Here is a 22586-nt window from a genome sequence, read left to right as displayed (position 1 = left end):
TCAGTTCTTCATTGGCAGCCATATTTGTTTCCCACTTCACATGTTTACATTCAAGTATTCTGATATGCTCTTGGAGATGGGACAGTAAAGAATTAAGAAGAGTTCCACTTCTAGGAATATCATGCCTTGTAGTTCATTAAATGTTAACTGACGATTTAGAGGAACATGTCACCTCCACTTTCAGTATTGAAGAGTATGCCAAGCAAGAAACAAGCATGAAGCAGGCAGTAAGCAAAGTGCTACTTGCTGCCTGCCTGCAGATGAAGGCTACATGTTCCAAAATGTCCACCGACTTTTAACAGAATATATGACGTTACATCCCCGAAGATAAAACTCTTTGTAATCACTGATATGAGAACCTCAAATCCTACAATAAAGACCTAACTTTAAGTACACGTACAAGTGAAAATTGCACATTTCTAATTTCTGATGTGATTTTACTCGGTTATTTTTTTTATTTGGCACTACAGCCCCAGTGGGCCTAGGCCTACGTCCATCAACTTCTCCGTTCACTTTTACTCAGTTTAGTCATGGATATATAGCCCCTCGTAGGTGGCTCCACCTAATCGTGGTGAGGGGGTTTGAGTATGCCAAGGACCCTGAGAGCTATACCAGCGGTAGCGTAGCTACTGGCAGGGCCTCCCTTGCTGGACAGGTCAAAGGGTAGGCATCAGACGAAGAGAGACACCAAAAACTGATGCCGGAAGCAGCGTCATCAGCAGCGACTTGAAGCACAGAGTAAATAATGCTCGAGATGGTTCAAGTTCGTATAGCAACAGGCGTGACCAGAGTGGTTTGAACGCCTATTGTACTGCGATGTGGAAAGCAAATGGAAAAACTACCACATTATCACTTTTCCTGGATAGTCTCTTTCCAAAACCAGAGATACCATGTATGCGAGATGTTTCATTTGAAGGAGAAAGCTCTAGATCGCATCAAGTGGAGGAACTGTTTTGGAAGAGACTGTGGATCTGTCGTCTTGACAGATTACTGATGAATGAATGAATATAGCCCTTATGCCTTAAGAAACTAAATGCATTTAACTAAACTAACTTCATGGAGTTGAGCCCTTCTTGAGAAGCCACCAATTGTGCAGCTACTCAAGAACTTCCCAGCATTTTATGGAATCTGAAGGTTCATTACAGTGTTCACAAAAGCCCTCCACTAGCCTCTATCCTGAGCCAGATCGATCCAGTCCATACCATCCCATCATATATCTCTAAGATCTGTTTTAATATTGTAACCCACCTATGTCCTGGTCTTCATAGTGGTTTCTTTCCCACCAGTATCTTATATGCATTCCTCTTCTCCCACTAAGTGCTTTTATAACCTGGAATTAAGAAATAAGGTGATGAAATAAGAGTAGTATACTTCAAATATATGAATTTGCAAGAATTTCAAATTATTTTAAATTTTTATTCCTGTTCCTTGCTTTGTTACAATATGCATATACGTAACTGTGTGTATTGTACAATATCCTTCTTTACCACTAGCTTCACAGGAAAACTTTATGGATGTGTGAGTGATGGAAACTGCCCTTCATAATTCTACACATGTGATTTGCATGCAACAACAAGAATGGTAAACGAATGAACTGAAAAGAAACAACAGAGAGTTACTACTGAAATCAATTTTGGATTCCTCATTATTTTTTTTCTGGCAAAATATGGTCAGAAAAAACACTTGTCTTCCGTATCACCCCACACATTACAGGGAGTAGGCAGATCTGTCATCTCACCCTCAAAATTAGCTATCTAGTCTCATGTCCTATATGTTTGGCTATCCAGACCTGCTTAATTGACTTACTTTTATTTTAGTGATGACAAAGTCCCAAAACCCCAGTATTCTGAGATTAATTTAATGTTAAGAGGTGGAATTTGAACCCACAGTATACTAGGTGCTGGCCTGAGTTTTAAAGGCCTTTCAGTTACTGAAATTCCATGTTATAGAAAATAAATTGTATTTATTGCATTTTTAAAGCCATAAGCCTCAAATAAAAACCAATTGTAATGAATTAATCTATTTATCTGTATGGGAGACCTTTGTACCTGGGACAGATTTTTTTAATAACTATAAAACTATCTATTCACAGCACCTTTAGCTCAGGGGCACGCAATAGTGTAGTTGATTGAGGCACTAAGCTACAAGCCAGAAGATCTCTGATTTGATTTCTGATGAGGTCATTGCATTTTATCTAATCCTTCCAGCCGCAATATGGCCCTGGGGTCGACTCAGCCTCTAACAGAAATGAGTACCAGGAATATTCCTGGGGGTAAAATGTGGCCAGCACGTGAGGCTGACAACCCCACCGCCATCTATGAGTCGATTGTCTAGAAAATGTAGGAACCTCATTGTCTTGCAACCCTACAGTTCTACACAGTCTGTGTAGCTTTGCCATTTTCTTTCATTCCTTGCCATTCAACGCTTCTACTTTGTTGCATATTCACTATATCAAAAACACTTTCAAATAAAATGTTTAGGTCCTGGTGAGATCTGTGTACATTCTGTGTGATGAACCAATTAGTTTTCAGAAAAATAATGCAGTTTGTAAGTTATGGGCGATTTTGAAGAAATGTGGGTTAAAATTAGACTCCATATATAAATTTTAATGCTGACTTCCGACATAAAATTAGGTAAAACCAACATGATCTGTCCTTTATGCGTTCATTTCATACACCTTGTCCGAAGACCGCAAAAAGGGACAACATTTGGTTAAGCACTTTCAGTATAATATGAAACCGCCTGCAATATTTTGATTAGATAACACACATATCACCAGAGCCGAAGAAGTTGCCGCTACCTCACGGGGAGCCATCTGAGTAGAAGAACACAGAAATTAGTGGGGTCTGTGGAACACGTCTAAATGTCCTTAAGTTAAACTGACCCACTATTAGCTTTAATAAGCCATCGAAAGGGAGTAAAACCTTATTTTGCTTAGGCATATTAATCATAACCGCAGCATGAAGATGTAGTGGTCATTACCCCTCTCGGTTTTCCAGAGTATTGATGTCAGGATATATGATGGGAGTATGAACACGTGCTTTGGGAGAAATTATGATGTCTGAACTCCTCAAAACGATATTTGGACATTTAGAATAATTTGTAAATTAATATATTAATTAGCGACCTCCAGAATTCTGGCCCTTCACATTGGACCCAATGTGTTAATCTTGTATTCTCACACCTTTCAACGACATCTTAATTTAGCCAGTTCTTTATAAACGAATTCTTTTAAATGTGTTCCGTTTAATTCGTTGCTGGGAGAGGACATAGTAAACGTTCTCTCGGCACACGTTTACGATCAAATTCTTGCTCTCTTACAAAGAATCTGTAACTTTTTTTTTAATTCGCTTAGTGGGGGGGTGGAGTCCAATCGGGTCCACTCGGCAAGGCTTGTTAGGATCGTTAACAACGGCATCAGTTTTGAAATAAGGACCTCCTGAATATGAAACAGTTAGTGATACCCACTCGAACGCAATAGTAGTTAAACTAATGTGACATTTCTGACCCTCTCTAATTTAGAATTCCGGTGCAGTCGAAAATTTAGATACTTCCCAGGACTCTTTGAACGAAATCTCGAACAATTGCAAGACCTCTGTTTAAACATGACAACACTGCATAGAAATATGCGTACAGACGTGACAAGATTGGAACCCTGGATCCTTGCGTTTGAGCGATCCAAGATCACACGCCAGTTAAATCATGCATTAATCCTATCGAATGGGGCATAGAAGAAAAGCTGGTTCAAAGGAGGAACGGAATGTAACTATAAAATACAGATCCCAAACCAGTCCGACAGGGTGTTTAAGAGTATATTACCTTCTTGTCAACAAACAGGATAGCCTCGGCTTCTTCATTCTCTGTGATTATAGTCATACTTCAGAGAAAAAAAAGATTCAAGGGAAAAGGTCCTGGTATGTTTAGTGTGCAGATATATATATATACAGGGTATTTCACGACTTTCGGGCATAACTGCAGGAGGTGATTTCCTAGGTTTTGTGATCAAAATAGTTCATATAAACATGTGTCCGATTTTGGACGGTTACGGAGTTATGACCGTTTTTTCATTCCCGTACACGCCCCCGTGTGAACCGCGTCTGTCAACTGGCAGGTCGCTATTTTTAGCCAGCTACAGACAGAGCGTTCTCGTTATCTCGACACTTGAGAGGTACCTAAGGCGTGGTGGGTTGGTATGTCCGGCGCGGTTCACAACCGAGCGGCAGCCTGTGTTGCGGCCGGCGGTGGCATTTTCGAAAATCAGCTTTAAGCACCAATAAATTCAAATTAAAGGTAATTTCACGAAGTTAACTTTACATTCATACTTTAAATGTATCATGTATTATGCTGGTTTATTATTTTGTTCCGTTTATTGTCAGTAATCGTTACCTTCTATTCTGAGTTTAAAACGGTCATAACTCCGTAACCGTCCAAAATCGGACACATGTTTATATGAACTTTTTTGATCACAAAGACGTAGAAAATCGCCTCCTGCAGTTATGCCCTAAAGTCATGAAACACCCTGTATATGTAGACTGTATTTCGCAAAGGAAAGGAATAATATTTAGATAAAGGAACGTAATTTTTACGTACCCACTCGGATCTGTTTAAAGGCAATGACAGTAAACATTGTAGCACTAAGTTTGCAGCGAAAGAAAGCTTGCCTCTCGATTTCATATTCTTCCTGTGAGGGACACGACGCTTACGAAATCATTTGCATTTGTGCTACGAAACGTGAAGGGCATTTGATGGTGGGTGTATGGTGTGGTGGTTATAACGATTTAGTGTTGACATATTTACACAACAGATCTCTTATTGTTAACGTCACTTACTTTCAGTAAATTTGCGCAATTTTTAGGAACATAAATTGCGATGTGTAGGGAGGAAATATGTTTTTTAGAAATTACAATCGGTGCAAGGATTGTCGGTGTGGTAGGATTGGTGAGTACGTTTAACATAAAATATATTCTTGAAACGAAAGAATGTGTTATTATAAAGTCCTGCTGCTTATTCATGTATTACATATCAACGATAAAAGCCTTGGAATTGGATTTAAGATGTGCATTTTGGTCTCAAAAATCGTCTGGTTCCTGTCAACACCCAAACAATGTTTCGGCGACGAATGTTAATAGATTTAATTAATAATTAGTGATTATCTTGTAATGAAGTAGTTTCATGTAAAATTTGTACAAGAAAAAGAAAATGTTTCTTATGCATACCTATAATGTTTATTTAACAGATATCTCTCAGGTGAATGCTTACCGAGATAGGGTCTACATAAAACGCATCAAAGCATATGAAACTCCCAGGTAGACATAATTTTATAAAATCGAAATGAAAATCTTTTGGATATACATATACATATACATATTTGGATATGTATATAGGTACACGTAAGCTCCATTGTGACCCATAATGATTTTTAAAACTAATTAATGTTGACACAACTTACACATGGAATATTAAATATAAAGAAGTACCGTTTACGAAATTTCATAAAATTCTCTGAAATGCTTTAGAACATATACGCAAAGGTTAATTAGGTACCAGAGTGAAGATATCCTTGAAATGAATTAAGGTAAATGTAATTTACAGGTGGTAATATTCATGTAAGTGCCTTATATATTAAGTTTAGCCAAAACTGTCGAAAGACGTAAAATACACATGGTAGAAGGCAAAGTTGTTCCTGTGTTTAATTAAACACCACGCCACGAAAGGATATGTGGGAGTGGAGGTTTAGCTCCACCTTGGCACTAGGTGGTGGTGAGCAGTCAGCTTCACTCCATGGCCGTATTACCACTGGGGAGAGAGCCCCCGGTACCAATTAGATAGGAGGCCAGAGCCGGTCTTAACGCTGTGGAGAAGAGAAAATCTCTTTGTCACTACCGACAAATGAACCCCGGTCGCCCAGCCCGTAGCACATCGCTATATCTACTGAGCTCCTGAAGATATATATATATATATATTTAGACGAATGATGTAAAATTATTCTTAAAAATGTCCACACTAGATCAAACCAAAGTTTCTCCACAAAATTTGGTGTAGATCTGTCATACCGATTAGTATGGATACGCGAGTAGCAACTGTGGTTAACCCTGTTTAACGGACAAACCGAGCTGGTATCTTTCTCCATTTTACATTTTCTTTATTATTTTTTATCTTAAGGCCGATGGTCCGCTAACCTTCGCAACCTCAATTTTCGGGCAGTGGACAATGTCCAGGGAACATCCCTTATACCATCTTCTACATGAGGGCCTCACGGTGGCAACTGTGAAGTGTGCGGTATTGTGGGTTGTAACGCCGAGTAATTCAGAGAGATCCCGATGTTTCGAAGAAAATATCATCTCCATCTTCAGTGTCGAAGATGAAGTAAAAGAATTGTAGGCAGCAAGCAGAACCAAGCTTGCCGCTAGCTTCTACTGGTTACCTGCTTGTCTTAGTTCTGGACTATATATTCCTATGAAATGTGCTGTCTCCGAACTACAAGGCGTTAGAACCAAGAAGACCGTACTCATTGTTGTATCATGATATCCTACCAAGTTTGAATGAAGACTGTTAAATAGTGTGGTCGCGAACACAGGTGAAGATTCCTTAAACACAGTCAAACATGCAGTCCTCTTATATTCATTCAGCCATTTAGATAGCCATAAAGCCTTGTATCCTTATTAGCAAGATACATTACTGAAGAATATGTGTCTCTTACAGATTATTTCAGGGATTGTAATGTCACAACTTATATCAGAGCTTATTCAAAATGATGGACACGTCGAAATCTTTACAATATTAGGAGTTGGTATGGACAAATTCGGCACTTATGAAGATACTAAAGGAAGATCAGCATGTAAGTTTACAAAATGAGTTCTGTGTTTCACACCGCATGTCACACATTGTTGAACGTATTCATGTTTTAGAGAGTATTTCCCTAGAAAATAATAGAGCTCAGTATAATTTTAACCTTTTCTATCAGGGTTAACATTTGTATTTATCTTTCATAAAACTGCAGATATGAGAATAACAATTTTTTGTGTGCATATATATCTCTCCCTCTTCTTAATGATACGAAGAATGGCAAGAGAATTTCGGAAACCTATACCTTCATTAAGTCGATCACAGTGGCCGCGCGGTGTAAGGCATGAACTGTTTTCGTTCGCTCGAACGCTGGAATCTCACTCGAGGCATGGGTATCTGTGCGTGTTTATTCTGTGTTTATGTTGTTCTGTGTGTAGGTATAGGCCTTGCGACGGGCTGAGCCCCCGTTCATGAGTCCTACAGACTGTGTATAGGATCCAGAAACTGAAAAAGCGGCTAAGGCCAAACAAAAGGCTGTAGAGCAATAATAATAATAATAATAATAATAATAATAATAATAATAATAATACGTTCATTAAACAGTTCATGTTTAGAAGCATTGACATGTCATTTCTCTGAGCATATGCACCTCTGCAGGATTACGATTAAACTACGTCACATATGTGAGAAATTGACGAATTATGTATTGAAAATAAGCCAGAACAAGGCGATTGATGTATGAAGAGGCACACTACTGAAGTAATACTCTGAAATGGAATTTCTTATATATTTTAGAACGCCGAAATCACGAAATTTCCAGAGTTATTCTTAACACTCATTAGAAATAGACGAGACTTAGTTTCCGAAGGAAAGTAATTGCATTTCTACAATATATCCATGATTACATCTGGCTAGAAGCAATTGGTAAATAAGCTCTCATATATATCGGACATTTTACGTCGTCTGTTTTTGTTTCTGTCTAGAATTAATGTTGCTTTCAACAGATTGAGGTTTTTTTTATTGCTAGTGGGGTGGGACTAAGTCCCTTGTACTGCGGCCACTTCTGGCCTATTGTACCAGCCTCGGATGATAGGCGAGGGTGATTGTGGAGCAAATGGTGGAATGAAGATTGGCAGGGGAAACCGAAGTACTCGGAGGAAACCTGCTCCAGCGCCACTTTGTCCACCACAAATTCCACTTGACTAGACCCGGGATCGAACCCGGGCCGTCGCGATGGGAAGGCAGCGACTAACCGCTTGAGCTATGGAGGTTACTTCTATCTAATGAACTCAACTCAACAGAATAGATTTCATTCTATTAGTTGTAGACGGAAGCAGAACCATCTCCCGAAAACTTGTTTTCTTAACTAAAATGTGACCATGGAAAATGCTCAATACAAGATTCAGTTTAACAAAAGACCTTCATCACAAACCGTTACATTTATCGTGCTAAGTAAATGAGTGAAAGTCTATAAGTTTCCTTTCCCCGCACACACAAAAGCACTCTGTCTGCGATATACTTCTAAGCATAAAGTAATGTCGAGCCAGCACAGATCATCATAACGACCCGTGTCTGATATTTCACTAAATAAAATCAGAACTGAAAATGCGAATAATTTTTATATAATCAGATAAGCGTGAGGTAAAAATACTTTGTTCCTTCAAATATAAATAAAATTGGAGGGAGGGAGTAGATTTTGGCCATTTCTTACGATGTTCCACGTCATTATAGTCCATTGTGCTTTGAGTAACATGCATATGAATGTGTAGTATTGGAATGTTCGGTCTGTGACGGCATTCTTTTCTATTTTAGCAGTTGAGTTCCATAGTGCATATCATTTACATAGTTCAACAAGGTGTTCCATTTGGAGTCTGTCTCTGGGAAGAAGGTGGCAGAATATCCAACTAGCTACAGCATCAGCTATTGAAATTTTAATCTGACGACAACAAAACGACGACAACGACGATGGCATTCTAGCTTTACCTGAGCAATTGAAAAACCAAAATATAATTTTTTTATATTCTCAATAATTGTGTTGAATTTCTATGTTCCAGCAAAGGACTTCATAATTATTTGCTGCTTTTTTATACTTGCACAAATAATCGCAAATATTCTGCTCATCTGGGGCACAATAGTGGTAAGAGGACTGTGTCATACTGTCATATTAAAATTTGGACAAGATCTGAGTCATGTGGTTACAACTATTCTCAGTATAGCAAGGAAAAAAAAACTACGTAAATGGAAATATTGTCGAATATTTTCTAAAGACGAAGGAGAGTCAGTAAATAGGCCACAAATGGAAGTAAAACATCTGTAATGGACGCAATAGGTTTTATATACGTATCACACGGTAGCACCACAGTCTAGATTCATGACAGTCTAAGTAGCAGACGCGCATGCACATATTTAGAGGCTTGTTTCAGTAGTCAAAATTTCGAATGTGCATGAGGAGTATACTACCGAAAAGCACAGTTCTGTAGTGCGTTTTTTATAGACAAAATGGCTCAACATAAAGGATATCCTTAAAGAAATGTTTTCTCTTTGCGATGGGAAGTGTTTTTCGCGTAAAGCGGTTCAAAATTTGGTTGAGAAATTCTCTCAAGAACATTCGAAAGTCGTAGATGACCAAGAGCGGAAGTGACTGAGACAACAGTCAAAAAACTTCTATGCTGCAGGTTTCGACGCACTGTTGAAGGGATCGGACAATTGTTTCAGGGTTGGTGGTGGAAATGTCGAGAAATAAATGTTCTTTCCAGGTCCGAATATCATATGTTTTACGTTTATTTCAATTTGTGACCTATTTACTGACTCTCCCTCGTATGAACACATTAATGATATTTAATGCTTCAGGAATATCACAACAAACTATTATGCTTTAATAGAGAACTGTATTTAAAACAGGTATAAACACATATTCTTAGCATATAGCTGTAATTATAAATCACGTTTTTCTTAAAACCAATAAATTTGAAAGTAGATTTTCAATTAAGAATCTTCAGTTATAATAATCTACGTGTTTCAGCCTTGGATTTATTTGTAACATATGTGTATATTGAATGAACGTTCATAAAATGTTAACAAGTCTGTTAAATATAAAACATTCAGCTGTTATCTTCTTACAGTTTTGAATCCCCAAGACTTGAACCCGGGCAAACTGGAGAATAATCGAAACTGCTTCATTGTCTCGATTCAATCATTCAGAAAGTTTTCTTATTATATTAAAACCGCTAATATAGTGAAATATATGATGATAAGAAAAGGAGAGATTAATATTTGGTACTTAAAGTCAACAAAGCAATAAGATACATATCTGCATACCACAGTTATCACTTAAAGCAAGAAAGGGCTACATTTAGTAACTGTATTCTGATGTCCCATAATAAATATAACAATTACTGTATTTGTAAGATTTGAGGTTTTCACGGCGGTGACTATGAAGAAAGCCGTCTTCTGGGATGTGGCGCCGTGTAGATATTGTGTTAACCGACGTTTTGGAGGAACGTATCGCCTCCATCTTCAGCAGGTACTGACAGACACCTGCTCACGCTGGTTCCTCGCTCGCGGGTTTTCTTTTTTCTTCTACCCTGAAGGTGGAGGCGATATGTTCCTCCGAAACGCCGGTTTACACAATATCGACACGGCGCCACATTCCAGAAGATGGCTTTCTTCAATTATTGTATTTGTATTGAAAGTTAATTATAATTATTATATTTGTGTGTGTTCTCTGCTGGTGACCCTTGTCGCTTTCATAATTAAGTTATTTCTACGTATTTATGTGCAGAAGAACAGGCTGTACGCATTTCCGTGGCTCCTGTGCGAGACAGCAAGCTTACTGATGCAAATGGTGGTATTTGTGTATTATGCCAAGCACAAAAAGAATGAGATGGACAGATGGTTTACCACTGCAGCCCTTGTGAATATTGGTAACATAAAGCTCTGACATTACGAATAAATGCAATATAAGGATGAAAATAAATATGTACGAATTTTAACCAATTCTTATAGCTCTAAAATTTGGTAGTGAGATAATTTTTCACTGAAAAAAAATCTTAATTAAATGGTAGGTATCTAAAAATTTTTGGAGTAAATTTTATATTAATGATCATTAACCAAAATTTTCGCTGTTAAACAACCAGTTCTTTCCTCACATCTAAGTAAATGTAATACAGGAAACACGAAATGAACTAAATTTCGAAGAATGCCGTCTTCTGGGATGTGGCGCGTATAGATATTGTATAAACCGACGTTTCGGAGAAATATATCACCTTCATCTTCAGGGTAGAAGAAAAAATCTACCCTTATACCCTGAAGATGTAAGCGATATATTTCTCCGAAACGTCGGTTTATACAATATCTACACGGTGCCACATCCAAGAAGACGACATTATTCATAGTCACCGCCGTGAAAACCTCAGAGCTTACAACTAAATTTCGGTTTGTTTAATGTTCTAGTCGTTACTACGTACTTGTGGTATATTGTGTTCCGCGCCCAGGAGGAATGGAGCAGAGAACGCGAAGATGAAGAAGATATTCCACGTGGTGTCGAAGACCAAATCGACTGAAGTGTCCATTTCCACAGACAATTTACCTGATCCTCCATAACTACCAGTAGCAACTGTAATCAGTGAACCAGTACAAGTCTTCCGTTAAGCACATGAACAAAGACAAGATTATTACAAAGTTCGGAAGATTAGAATGCAATTATGAATAAGGCTCTATACCGTTACACCTATAGTTAACAGATACACAATGAATATAATTAATAGTGTATTTTCAAAGAAGTATGTCTTAATATCTATACTTTTATATAAAATACTGTTGTATTACCTATAAAGAAATATGTCATTATAATTTGTTTGGCCTTTTGAACTTGTACGTCTGTTGTTATAACCTGTGTTTAGAATCGTAAACCTTGAGAGTCATTTTAGTAATGGCTCATTTGAGTAACCCAATGTGTAAAACTGAGGTTATCCTTTGAACTGATATCTATAACATTTCCTATCAGCCTACTAATTCACCATTTATGACACCCTACCATTTTATATTCATAAAATATGGAAAAAAATGAGTACTATTAAATTAAGAAAGTATGCTTCATAAGAGATACGCAAGATATATACAAGCATCTTGAGACTGAAATTTCGTGTGTACTGAGATGCCTACTAAGAGGCTGAATATTTATATGGCGTGACTGTCAAACCCTTCCCAATTCAGGCCGTAACTTTGGGGAAGTTCAATTTTTGGCATCAGGAAGAGAAACGCAAAGGATTTCATTACGTGATTTCGAAGTTCCTGCTGTCTGCTGTTCGGCGTTGCAGTCGCTAACGATAAAATATCCTCCCATCGGCAAGCGCAGACTTTTGTGTGTTATGCGGACAAGAAGTCCTTCGTTACGGCGAACATAATGTATGTACAGAGGTGAGGCTCAAAATAAGGAACCCAATCAAGGACTGTATTAACTGTTTTCGGCCACAAGAAATGTACACAAACAATTTGGAGGTGTGGGTGAGACTGTTTCCGGTGAGAATTTCGAAAGAATCCGCCATGATTTTGGGGGAAACCGGAGTAGATATATCCTTCGGGCGTCCAGGGAGCTGCAGTTAGCACATACTGTGTCGCAGACGGCTACAGCTGTCAGAGCACAAAGTGCAGACTGTCCAGGAGATGATGAGAGGTAACATGCAACATCGACGGAAATGTGGAAATGACACGTAACATCGGCTGGACAAGGATCCCGCCTTCTTTCTAAACATCTTGATTTCTGAAGAGGCTACTTTTCCTCAGTTAGGGAAACTCAATCGGCACATCGTATGGGACTCTTGAAAATTATCAGAGGTACCGAGATACATCTAAATTGAACGTTTGATATTACTTAATGGAGAATAGGATAAGGGCCTCTTTTCTTCCCAGAGGCGACGATAACAGCTTGTGCTTTGATATGTTAGAACTGTTTACCCCAACATAACTGATTTTCAGCTAAATGTCATTTCCGAAAGGACATAGTTCTGCAAAATAAGAAAACTGTAAATCATGTATTTTGAAATTGAAATGTTCGAAAGTGTAAATTAAAAAAGAAACATTCGCAAGTATGCATTCTCCACATACGAAATTAAGATAACATCCTCTGCCTCAAAACTTTCAGTTCGATATCGGCTTTCGTATTATTTATGTTTTCTTCAATTTTTCTTCCATTGAATATAAGTATAGCAACATAAATTATGCCACAGCCGTGTCTTTCTTAAATAGGATGAAGAAAAAGGGATAGGAGGTTAATAGTATTGCGCTATTGCTGCTGAAATAAGCACACCTGTCGTTTTTTTCCCCCCGTTGCTTAATATCTCTTTGCTTTTCATTCGAATCAGTCTAAGTTCTCTTATTTCTCGCTGCATAACCTCAGCACTAATATACGTACAACATCGATACTCAAAAGTGCATTCAGTATCATAATTTTCCGATTAATTTTTTAGCAATAAAACAGTTGAAAATTTTAAAATTATAAATCTTCGCTTGTAGGAACGGAGACGTCTATTTGCCCACGCCCAAAACGAAACGATTGCAGAGGATCTGTATATTTACATACGTAGTTCGTAAAGTCGCTCCAGGTTTGCCGTAGTCCGGCCAACACACATGAACTGGAATCATTTGCATTTGTGCACTAAATCGTGAAGTGGTTGGGCTGTGCGATCCTGACCTGTGTTTTGTGTAAGCGCTATTGCAGATATTGTTCCTTGCAATTTCTATCCTTTGCCTCTGCTCTAAGCTCAGGAAGTTGAATTAACCGTATAGATAAAACTTCTGACAATGTGTATGAGGAATTTCCTATGTTCTAATACATATCTTACGCGGTTTATTTGTGTATTTGAAATGGTGAGTACAAAAGTTTTCGACTATATTTAATGCTTATCTTGTATTCAAGCCACTAATTATATTCTTCCACGTCTTTTCCAATTAATTATTTCTATCTATCTATCTATCTATCTGTCTGTCTGTGGCTCTACAGCCCTTGCAGACCTTGGCGGTTTTTCAATTTCTTAATCCATACACAGTCGGTAGGACGCATTGGACGGGAGATCAGCTCGTCGCAAGGCCGCTACCTGCACACAGAATAAACGCACACAGACATCCATGCCTCGAGTGGGATTCGAACCCACGATCCAAATGTTCGAGTAGACGAAGACTGCTCATGCCCTAGACCGCACAGCCACTGTGATCGGCGATTCATTACGAGTACTTAGTAATCATTAAATAATCCGACGTGCTATATATTATCTGGTTTACTGAAAGCATAGTTAAATAAATCATACTCGTAAACAATAGTTCCGTTGCGTATCTACAGCAGTTCGTCATTCTTAATCTCCATGCTAGTTCACGAGAAAAGGAACATGTGACAATGTTCACATGGCTACGGATTTTGAGGTCCCTTGTTCTACTTCAGAAATTGAATCACTCAACTAACCACGAATTTTCCAACTATAATTATCAGCCACATTTCACCCCCCAAATTTAAAATTGTTTACATCTCATCAGAGGTCATGTTCAGTACAGAATGATTAGCAAATTTACGTGCTGCTCAATTATGTACTTTTGTATAAAATTTCGAAATTCCACACTGAAGAGCGATGTGTTAGTCCTGTATAAAAATATCACGTGACTGTATAAACTGGATTTATGTTTACAAAATTACTGATAGTTCTAAGAAAAACAATTTCTCTTGTACTCAGACGGGGCAGAGTACGACGGAGCAACGACCCCTCCTTTCCCTCCTCGCCATGCATAATTCAGTCTTCTAATTCGTAGTTCCATGGCAACTGATTACGCGTACACTGGAAGGTCTTAATGTGTACGCGGACGCTGAGTTCGGTATTTAAGCGAGCGTTATGGATGTAGCCTATTGCATTCATGGTGCGGTTTCGGTGTGTCTCTTCTATCAAATTGTGCAGTCGTAAACAGAAACTCTGTGATAATTTTTAAGATGTATTTTGGGTACTTTTCATTGCGATTGATTACGAGGCTTACTGCTTTGTACGGAATGGTGGGTAATTATATATATATATACATCTGTATCTGTTTGTGTGGAATACGTTATAACTGTCTGGATCGAGGGATTGAGCCTCACGTGTTTATCGCCCTTAATGCTAGTGGGGTGGGGGTTAGTCCCTTGTACTGCGGCCACTTCTGGCCTATTGTACCAGCCCCAGATGATAGGTGAGGGTGATTGTGGAGCAATTGGTGGAATGAAGATTGGCAGGGGAAACCGAAGCACTCGGAGGAAACCTGCTCCAGCGCCACTTTGTCTACCACAAATCCCACTTGACGAGACCCAGGATCGAAACCGGGCCGCCGCGGTGGGAAGCCGGCGACTAACTGCTTGAGCTATGGCGCGGCCCTTTATCACCCTTGCTAAGATAAAAAGAGATCAAGAATTTGATCATGACCCGGAAGCCAGTTGCCCTAACTGAGATTTTCTTCATTTGCTCCGTGAAACTACTCATGACGCTCATGACTGATTTCTGTGTTTGTCTCAATTGTTTCATATAAATGCTGGGAGAGTGTCTAAAAAAATATGCCACGATTTCTTCCTTTCATTTATTTAAATATTAACCATTCTCATTCAACCTCTCCTTCCATGCTATATAATCTATGCAGATAAGGACGCACCATTAAATGAAATAGTAATGGGTTTTTATTGAGGACCTTACAATACTGTCAAGTATTTTTCACGTAAATACCTCAAGTTAATTGTCGTTTATATGAATGTCGCATTAATATCGGATAGAGACGGGATAGCTAAGTCAGCATAAAGGCCTGGTTATGGGCTCGAAGACATGGAAAGGGGTTCGATTCCCGGCACAAACAGCGATTTTTCGGTTCACCACTGCATCCAGATAGGTCTTGGAGATCACCCAGCCTGCTTTCTAATGGGTACCGGGGATTTTTCTCCGAGATTAAAGTGACTGGAGCGTGAAGCTGGCCACTCACGTCTAACTAGTTCCGAGATTAAGAATATGTGGAGCTGTACTTCCACTCTCCATATGTGTTAATTGTGTGGTGTTCAAAGCATAAAAAAAAGTAAAGCTATCCCTGGAATAGGCCATGGAGACCCATAGGGTTGTGATGCGTCAAGGCTCCTACGTTTTCTAGACAGTCGGCTCACAGATGGTGGTGAGATTGTCTACCTTACTCGCCGGTCGCCCTTTACCCCCAGAAGGATTCCTGGTACTCATTTCTGTTGAAGGCTTAATCGAATCCAAGGCCATAGTGGGACTGAAACGCTTAGGTCAGTTGAAAAATTCAGTAACCTCATCGGGAATCTAATCTGCGACCTTCCTGCTTGTAGCATAGTGTCTCAACAAACTACGCTACCGCGTGGCCTCTAGTGCTTTAAGTACGTACACGGACAAACTTATTTTTAACTTTTACTTTACTTCAGTACTGGATTTTAATATCTTGAAAATTCCATGACATATGAAGAAAATGAAACAAAAATATATAATTTGAAGCCGTAATCTTCATCTGCACTGTCTTCTCTCGCTCGGAAGCTGGGATCATGGGTTCGAATCCCACTCAGGGAATGGATGTTTGTGTGCGTTTTTCTGTGTTTGTGTACAGGTAGAGGCCTTGCGACGAGCTGATCACCCGCCCAAGGAGTCCTACCGAACGTGTAAGATCTAGAAAAACCGAAGTGAACGGAGAAGTTCATGGAAGTAGGCCTAGACCCACTGGGGCTGTAGTGCCAAGGAAAAAAAATATTCATCAGAAACATTTTTATAGCATACGTTATAGTTTGGTTCGTTAATTAATTACTGTAGCCGATCACAGTGGCCGCCGCGCGGTCTAAGGCATGAACGGTCTTCGTCCCCTCGAACACTGGGATCGTTCGTTCGAATCCCATTCAAGGCGGGGATATGTATGTGCGTTTATTCTGTCTGTGTTGCCACGTGTAGGCAGCGGCCTTGTGACGGACTGATCCCCCGTCCAAGGAGTCCTGGCGACGGTGTATAGGATTTAGAAACTGAAGAACAGACTGAGGTCCAAAGAGCTGTAGAGCCACAGAAAAAGGAAGAAAAGGTAATTACTACTATTTAGTTGTCAGACGGCCCCCCGAACACACTCAGATGCCCCACTGAAGGAAGGTGGTAGCTTTCTACACTTTACCTACAAGCAATTATGGCTGTTTCGATTGTAGTTTCCCCATTATTTGCCACCATCCGACTCCAGGATTTAGTCGGACAGTAGTAAATTGAACCGGTAAATTAAATTGTTGCTACTTAATGCTGTGTTTTCCTTACAGGCTGTTTCAATAGTTGTGATGACAATATTAACAATGGAATTAAAAGATGAAGAAAAAGGGCGCGGAAAAATTTTCATATTTTTGGGAATTGATATTGACGAGTTTGACATAAATCATAATGAAAGAGATTCAAATGCAGTAGTAAATACAGATAATTATAAATACACTTCCTCCAGACTCAAGCCACGTAAGTGTATGAATTGCTTTAGAGAACTGAGAGAGAGTTGAAAATACGAGTATATATTGTGATGAAATATTGCATTGCTTCCAGATCTGTCTTGAAATTCCGGAAGTGATTTGTATGATGTGATTTATTTGTTCATGCTTTAGAATATAATAACTTATTAATAGTATTTGTTAAGTTTAGTCACAAATTCTTTCATAATGAAGTCGCTAGAGGAGTCTCCCAGCTATGACAAACTGAAAGATGAAACTTTACATATTCACTTCCATCTTCAGTGCAACTCTGTTCACAGGCTCCCCTTAATTCAAAATAGCATTAAAATCACCATCGACTACTATATGTTTCGTCCTTACTTGGCCATCCTCAGGCAAATGTTCACTTTCTGAAGCAGCTACACTCTATTTCAGTGTTATTGCATTTTTGTCATTCATGCTAAAATAAACATTTTGAGAATAAAACTCTTTATCTTTTCTTGCTCTATTGTCTTCTTGCGGCGTCCGTGTTTGTGCATTGTTTTTCTTAACCCTATGAATATCGGCGTGATGTTATTGTTGTTACTTTTATGTGCTTGCACTGACTAATGGGGCACATAAAAATAACAAAAACAGCACAACGCCGATATTCATACGACTAAATAAAACAAAGCAAAAACATGGATGCAGCATGAAGAAAACTGTGCAAGAAAATGTATTTTAGCGTGAATGACAAAAATGCAATAATAATAAAACATTTTAACTTAAGAGTTAGTGCAGTGTAGTGGTTTCAGAAAGTGAACAGCTAACTAAGGATGGCCAAGTAAGGCCAAAACATGTAGCAGTTGATCGTAATTTTAAAGTTATTTTAAGTTAAAGAGAGATTGTGAAGAGAATTGCATTAAAGACAGTAGTGAATGTGTAGATTAATACATCACTACAACATGATTCTGAAATAGAATATTATGAAATATGAAATGCTATGCCCTTCCCAGTATCAGAAGAACATATATGACAGTCACTGTATTTGTGAGACTCATTAGACTGTTCATCGATGGACTTTTGTAAACATGGCAATGGATTTTCAGGTAGCACAAAAGAGTTGGAATTTCTGGACTAGCTCAGCTGCTATTGGTTTCTCAAGATGGGCTCTGCATCTCATGGATAGTTAGCAGTAATTGATACATTTTTAAAAATGATATATTAACATTTCTTTCACAGGTTAATAAGATAAAGCCTTTCTTTCAAGCAACTCTGTATAGTAGAGCGACTTTTGGGAAGCTGATAGTCACTTAGCTGGTCAAGAAATTCCCCACCCTTTATAGAACCAGAAGAATGACTGTGTTCACAAGAGTCCTGTTGTGAATCAGCTGAATCTAGTCTATATCCTTACATTATATATATATGGCATCCTTCTAGCTATTAGGACTCCCCAGAAGCCTTGATTATATTACAGTATAATGATGTAAGTTTAAGCTAAATCTGAGGTCAGAAACAGACTGTGGCTGGATAACAGCATAACATTTTAAACATTAGCCTTGGCTACTCTTGTAACGTTTGTTGTAATTTTACTTAACCAAACAGAATTATAAACTGCACAGGGGCACATAAACGTATTTGTTAATTGTCACATGTAGAATTGGTACTGACTAATTTTTATTATATTCCATCATATTAACTTGTACAAAAATATAAACTGATTTCTGTATGTTCCAGTCTATCCTTTTGTGCTTATCTGCTATATATATTCGTGCGTGGAAATTGTGGCCAATGCTCTGCTTGTCTGGGGGACCTTAGTGGTAAGAAGATTGTTGTAGACTGAAGTTATCATGTAGAATGGAATGTGATGAACTGTAGATCCACTGTGACTGTCAAATTAACTAGTAGTTTTGTGTTTTGGAATAACCTAGTTATAATAAGGGATATTATATGAGTTTATGGATCATATTATGACATGCCTCCAGTGTCATAAAAATAAAAGGAAAATAATTTACAACTGAGACAATTATTCTGAATGCATGGGAGTGAAAAGTGAGATTAACTGTTCTGAACGTGCAGGAATGAAAATTGAGAATTACTATTATGAATGCATGGAAATGAACACTAAGACTGATGACTATAAGCTGCAGTCCATACACTTTCATAAGTGACCAATATTTTATGAGGGAAATAAATTGCCATAAATAAATATTCATTATCATCTTCATGGTATCTTAATAATACATGTGAAATCTGAACTTCTTATGATGATGAGTACAAAAATTTCAGTCTTCTGGGATATGATACTGTGGTGTTGGATAAATGAATGCTAAGGTACTCGAGGAACCTGCTGCTTCAACCTTCAGGTTGGAAGACATCAGATTTTTAATCTCCAGCTACAACATCCTGCTAGAATATGACTTCCCAGTCATCAAACATTTGATATTATTTAACTCAGAAACATAAAAAGCAAGCACTGCAATTTGGAATAAGTGTATAACTGTTATAGGGCCGTGCCATAGCTCAAGCGGTTAGTCGCTGGCTTCCCATTGCGGCAGCCCGGGTTCAATCCCGGGTCTAGTCAAGAGGGATTTGTGGTGGACAAAATGGTGCTGGAGCAGGTTTCCTCCGAGTACTTCGGTTTCCCTTGCCAATCTTCATTCCACCAATTGCTCCACAATCACCCTCACCTATCATCTGGGGCTGGTACAATAGGCCAGAAGTGGCCGCAGTACAAGGGACTTAGTCCCACCCCACTAGCAATAAAAAAAATCTGTTATAGAAGCACAGATTATTCTCAATTCCCATTCCACTAATAATGCAGTTGAAATACAGAATACAGAAGGGAATGAAGGAGGTATTTATGTGATGTATCATAAATAATCTCTCTGTGTTACTCTGCAGGAGAAGCTGTGGTGTGCTGTACCATGGTTCATATGCAAGACAATTAATTTATCGATACAGTTTATTGGTTTTATACACTACATCCTGATGGAGGATAAACCAGAAAATCAGGTCCTCGCCACAGCATTATTTAACTTCGGTAATATTTTATTGAGAAACACATCACCCAACATAAAGCAATACATATTACTAGCATAAAACCTGTTGAAATATTAACAGGAAAATGTTTAGTTAGTCAAGAAATTCTCCAGCTGTTACATTACACAAAAGGCACATTATCCTGTCTATAAGAGCCCACTGCTGATCCTTATTCTGATAAATACAAGTTCAGTTCACACCATTCCACCTCATTCCTTTCAGATCAATATTATTATTACTGTTACATATACACTTACATGTTACAAGTGGTTTATTCATTTCTGGTTTTCCCAATAAAACTCTGTATAGAATTTCCATCTTTCCTGTTTATGCTGCATGACCTTGTAAATCTCATCCTCCTTGATATAATCAAACCTAATAACAGAAATTACTATTCTCCTTATTTCGCAGTTTTCTCCAACCTGAATCTGAGATGTCAAAATTGTTCTTGCTAGCATTTTGAAAAATAAAAATGTAGTAAATATTTTCCATGTTAAATATATTTGCCTGTCTGTTTAACACATAATATGAATTAATAAATCATAAAAGTTGGCTAATAACCACTAACCTAACCAACTGGCTCTACAGCCCTTTGTGGGCCTTGGCCTCCTGCACCAACAGCCTCTAAGCATCTCTGTCTATTGCAGTGGATCTTCAGGGTAGGCTAAAAACAAAACATTAATTCTATAGAGCAGAGTCATACTGAGAAGCCGGTAATCACTCAGTCAAAGTATTCCCTGTCTTTTATGAAATTTGACGTTTCATCATGAGTGTTCTTAAGAGCCAAACACTGGACCCTATCCTGCTGCACCCTGAATTCAGTCCACATTCACACACCCTTCTTCTTTAAGATCCATTTTATTATTATTATTATTCTCTCTATGTTCATGTCTTCTACATGATTCTTTCTCTTTAGGTTCTGCGACTAAAATGTGTACATCTCTTTTCTCCCTTATGGATTATATATTCTGCCCATCTCACATTCTGCAATTTGATCAAATAACAAAATAATTTTCTTGTAATTTTACAAATACAATATTTATACCATACAGTAGTGCAATACATACCTCATTTAAAAACTGAATGGTGATTATGGATTCCTTACCATCATCACAGTGGTATGTCAGTGAGAATCATACAGTATGCCATTTAATAGTTTCCTGTTGCTGAGATCTCATGCTTCAAAATTTATAATTTTTGCAATATTATATCAAAGTGAAAAATTTCAAAGGATTGGATGTGATCTTCTGACAGTGATATATAAATATACCAGCGCATTATAGAGTTATCTATTAGTATAATGAGAAAAGGGAAGGCTAACTATAATTTTTGTCTACTTACAGTTGTTACTCTAATCTTCTGGTGTACTGTATATCAAACGGTACAAAGATGGATAAGGCAAGACTCGCATGATACTTCATACACTCGTATTGTGGCGGAAGCAGATAATCTTCATAAATTTGATCCTTCTCAGTTGACACACGTGAACTGTGACATTCCTCCTTAAAAAGCCACACATTCTCAGTTGAGCGACCAGGAGTTATATATCAACTGTGACAATTATGGTTTACGTCTGAATCCTAAAATAAAGTAAATGAATCTTGATTTCTTTCTGTACGTGAATCAGATTGTATGCAGTATATAATCTCTAATATTATTACTGATCTTTGATATAAGTTCTACTTTATTCATAGGAATTCAAGTCAGGTTCATTCCTTGATTTGTCTGATTTCTGTCAATAACATAGTTACAAAATTTTACTTTCTACAGCAAATATGTGTATTTTACTAAGAAGTCAGTGACATTTATAGCTGCAGAACTTACTTCATATGCAGTTATTTTTGTACTAATCTTACTCTACCCAGAATATTATTTTACATGAAAAATTGTGCTTTAAAAACAAATGTGAATAGAAGACCAATAAACTAAAGTGTAATGTCAGGAAATGCCCAGTCAATTCTGTCATCAGTTATTTATAAACAAGAACAAATATCGAAATAGAACACTTCTAAATAATTTATTACTTTGAAAAATCCTTGTACTTTGTGTCTGTAACTCTTGTATTATTTTGCTGGGAGAAACAGTAAATAAAACTCATTATGACTAAGAAAAAATAACTAATTTTTAATTACTGTTAAAAGAGTATGACTTTTGTACTTGAGGTTTAAATACCATTATGTTACATGTTAACATGAATTGTTCCCACACAGCAGGATAATATGAGAAATTTTCGCAATGCTATTGGAGTATTTAGTATGTAAGATTTGAGCATTTAATAATTTTTTTATTATTGTACATTGTAAGAAAAAATAGTTTTAATAAACATATTTAA

At 37.8% G+C, this 22586-nt stretch overlaps 2 protein-coding genes across 7 annotated transcripts; both read left to right on the top strand.

The window, feature by feature from the left end:
* Positions 1-4598: 4598 nt before the first annotated feature.
* LOC111870803 lies at positions 4599-11659 on the top strand. 5 transcript variants are annotated; one of them, XM_033754003.1, is made up of 5 exons: positions 4599-4748; positions 6703-6838; positions 8841-8923; positions 10568-10699; positions 11239-11659. In XM_033754003.1, the coding sequence occupies exons 1-5, from the start codon at positions 4614-4616 to the stop codon at positions 11386-11388; spliced, it is 636 nt and encodes a 211-aa protein (XP_033609894.1). In that variant the 5' UTR covers positions 4599-4613; the 3' UTR covers positions 11389-11659. The 5 variants fall into 5 exon arrangements, with proteins under 5 accessions (XP_033609894.1, XP_033609895.1, XP_033609896.1 ...); XM_033754004.1 differs by having other exon boundaries at positions 10568-10709; XM_033754005.1 differs by having other exon boundaries at positions 10568-10765.
* Positions 11660-13424: 1765 nt separating this feature from the next.
* On the top strand, positions 13425-22543 carry LOC111870811. Of its 2 annotated transcripts, none has more exons than XM_023863369.2 (5): positions 13425-13653; positions 17078-17264; positions 18950-19032; positions 20117-20255; positions 21598-22543. In XM_023863369.2, exons 1-5 carry the CDS (start codon positions 13588-13590, stop codon positions 21759-21761), a joined length of 639 nt encoding a protein of 212 aa, XP_023719137.1. In that variant the 5' UTR covers positions 13425-13587; the 3' UTR covers positions 21762-22543. The 2 variants fall into 2 exon arrangements, with proteins under 2 accessions (XP_023719137.1, XP_023719138.1); XM_023863370.2 differs by lacking the exon at positions 13425-13653 and adding an exon at positions 14600-14818.
* Positions 22544-22586: the final 43 nt, after the last annotated feature.

The sequence above is a fragment of the Cryptotermes secundus genome, unplaced genomic scaffold (assembly GCF_002891405.2).
Source record: "Cryptotermes secundus unplaced genomic scaffold, Csec_1.0 scaffold499, whole genome shotgun sequence".
NCBI classification, from domain to species: domain Eukaryota; kingdom Metazoa; phylum Arthropoda; class Insecta; order Blattodea; family Kalotermitidae; genus Cryptotermes; species Cryptotermes secundus.
The sequence above is the reverse complement of the archived record's forward strand: the minus strand, read 5'-3'. Positions and strand labels throughout refer to the sequence as shown.

What these genes read in the sequence shown, in the direction of transcription:
- LOC111870803 (XM_033754003.1), top strand. Translation starts at nt 4,614, where the DNA reads ATGACAGTAAACATTGTAGCACTAAGTTTGCAGCGAAAGAAAGCTTGC. An exon ending in TACTAAAGGAAGATCAGCAT is followed by an intron (nt 6,839 to 8,840) that starts GTAAGTTTACAA and finishes TCTATGTTCCAG; the next exon opens with CAAAGGACTTCATAATTATT. An exon ending in GGTTTACCACTGCAGCCCTT is followed by an intron (nt 10,700 to 11,238) that starts GTGAATATTGGT and finishes TTAATGTTCTAG; the next exon opens with TCGTTACTACGTACTTGTGG.
- LOC111870811 (XM_023863369.2), top strand. Translation starts at nt 13,588, where the DNA reads ATGTGTATGAGGAATTTCCTATGTTCTAATACATATCTTACGCGGTTT. An exon ending in TTCCTCCAGACTCAAGCCAC is followed by an intron (nt 17,265 to 18,949) that starts GTAAGTGTATGA and finishes TGTATGTTCCAG; the next exon opens with TCTATCCTTTTGTGCTTATC. An exon ending in CACAGCATTATTTAACTTCG is followed by an intron (nt 20,256 to 21,597) that starts GTAATATTTTAT and finishes GTCTACTTACAG; the next exon opens with TTGTTACTCTAATCTTCTGG.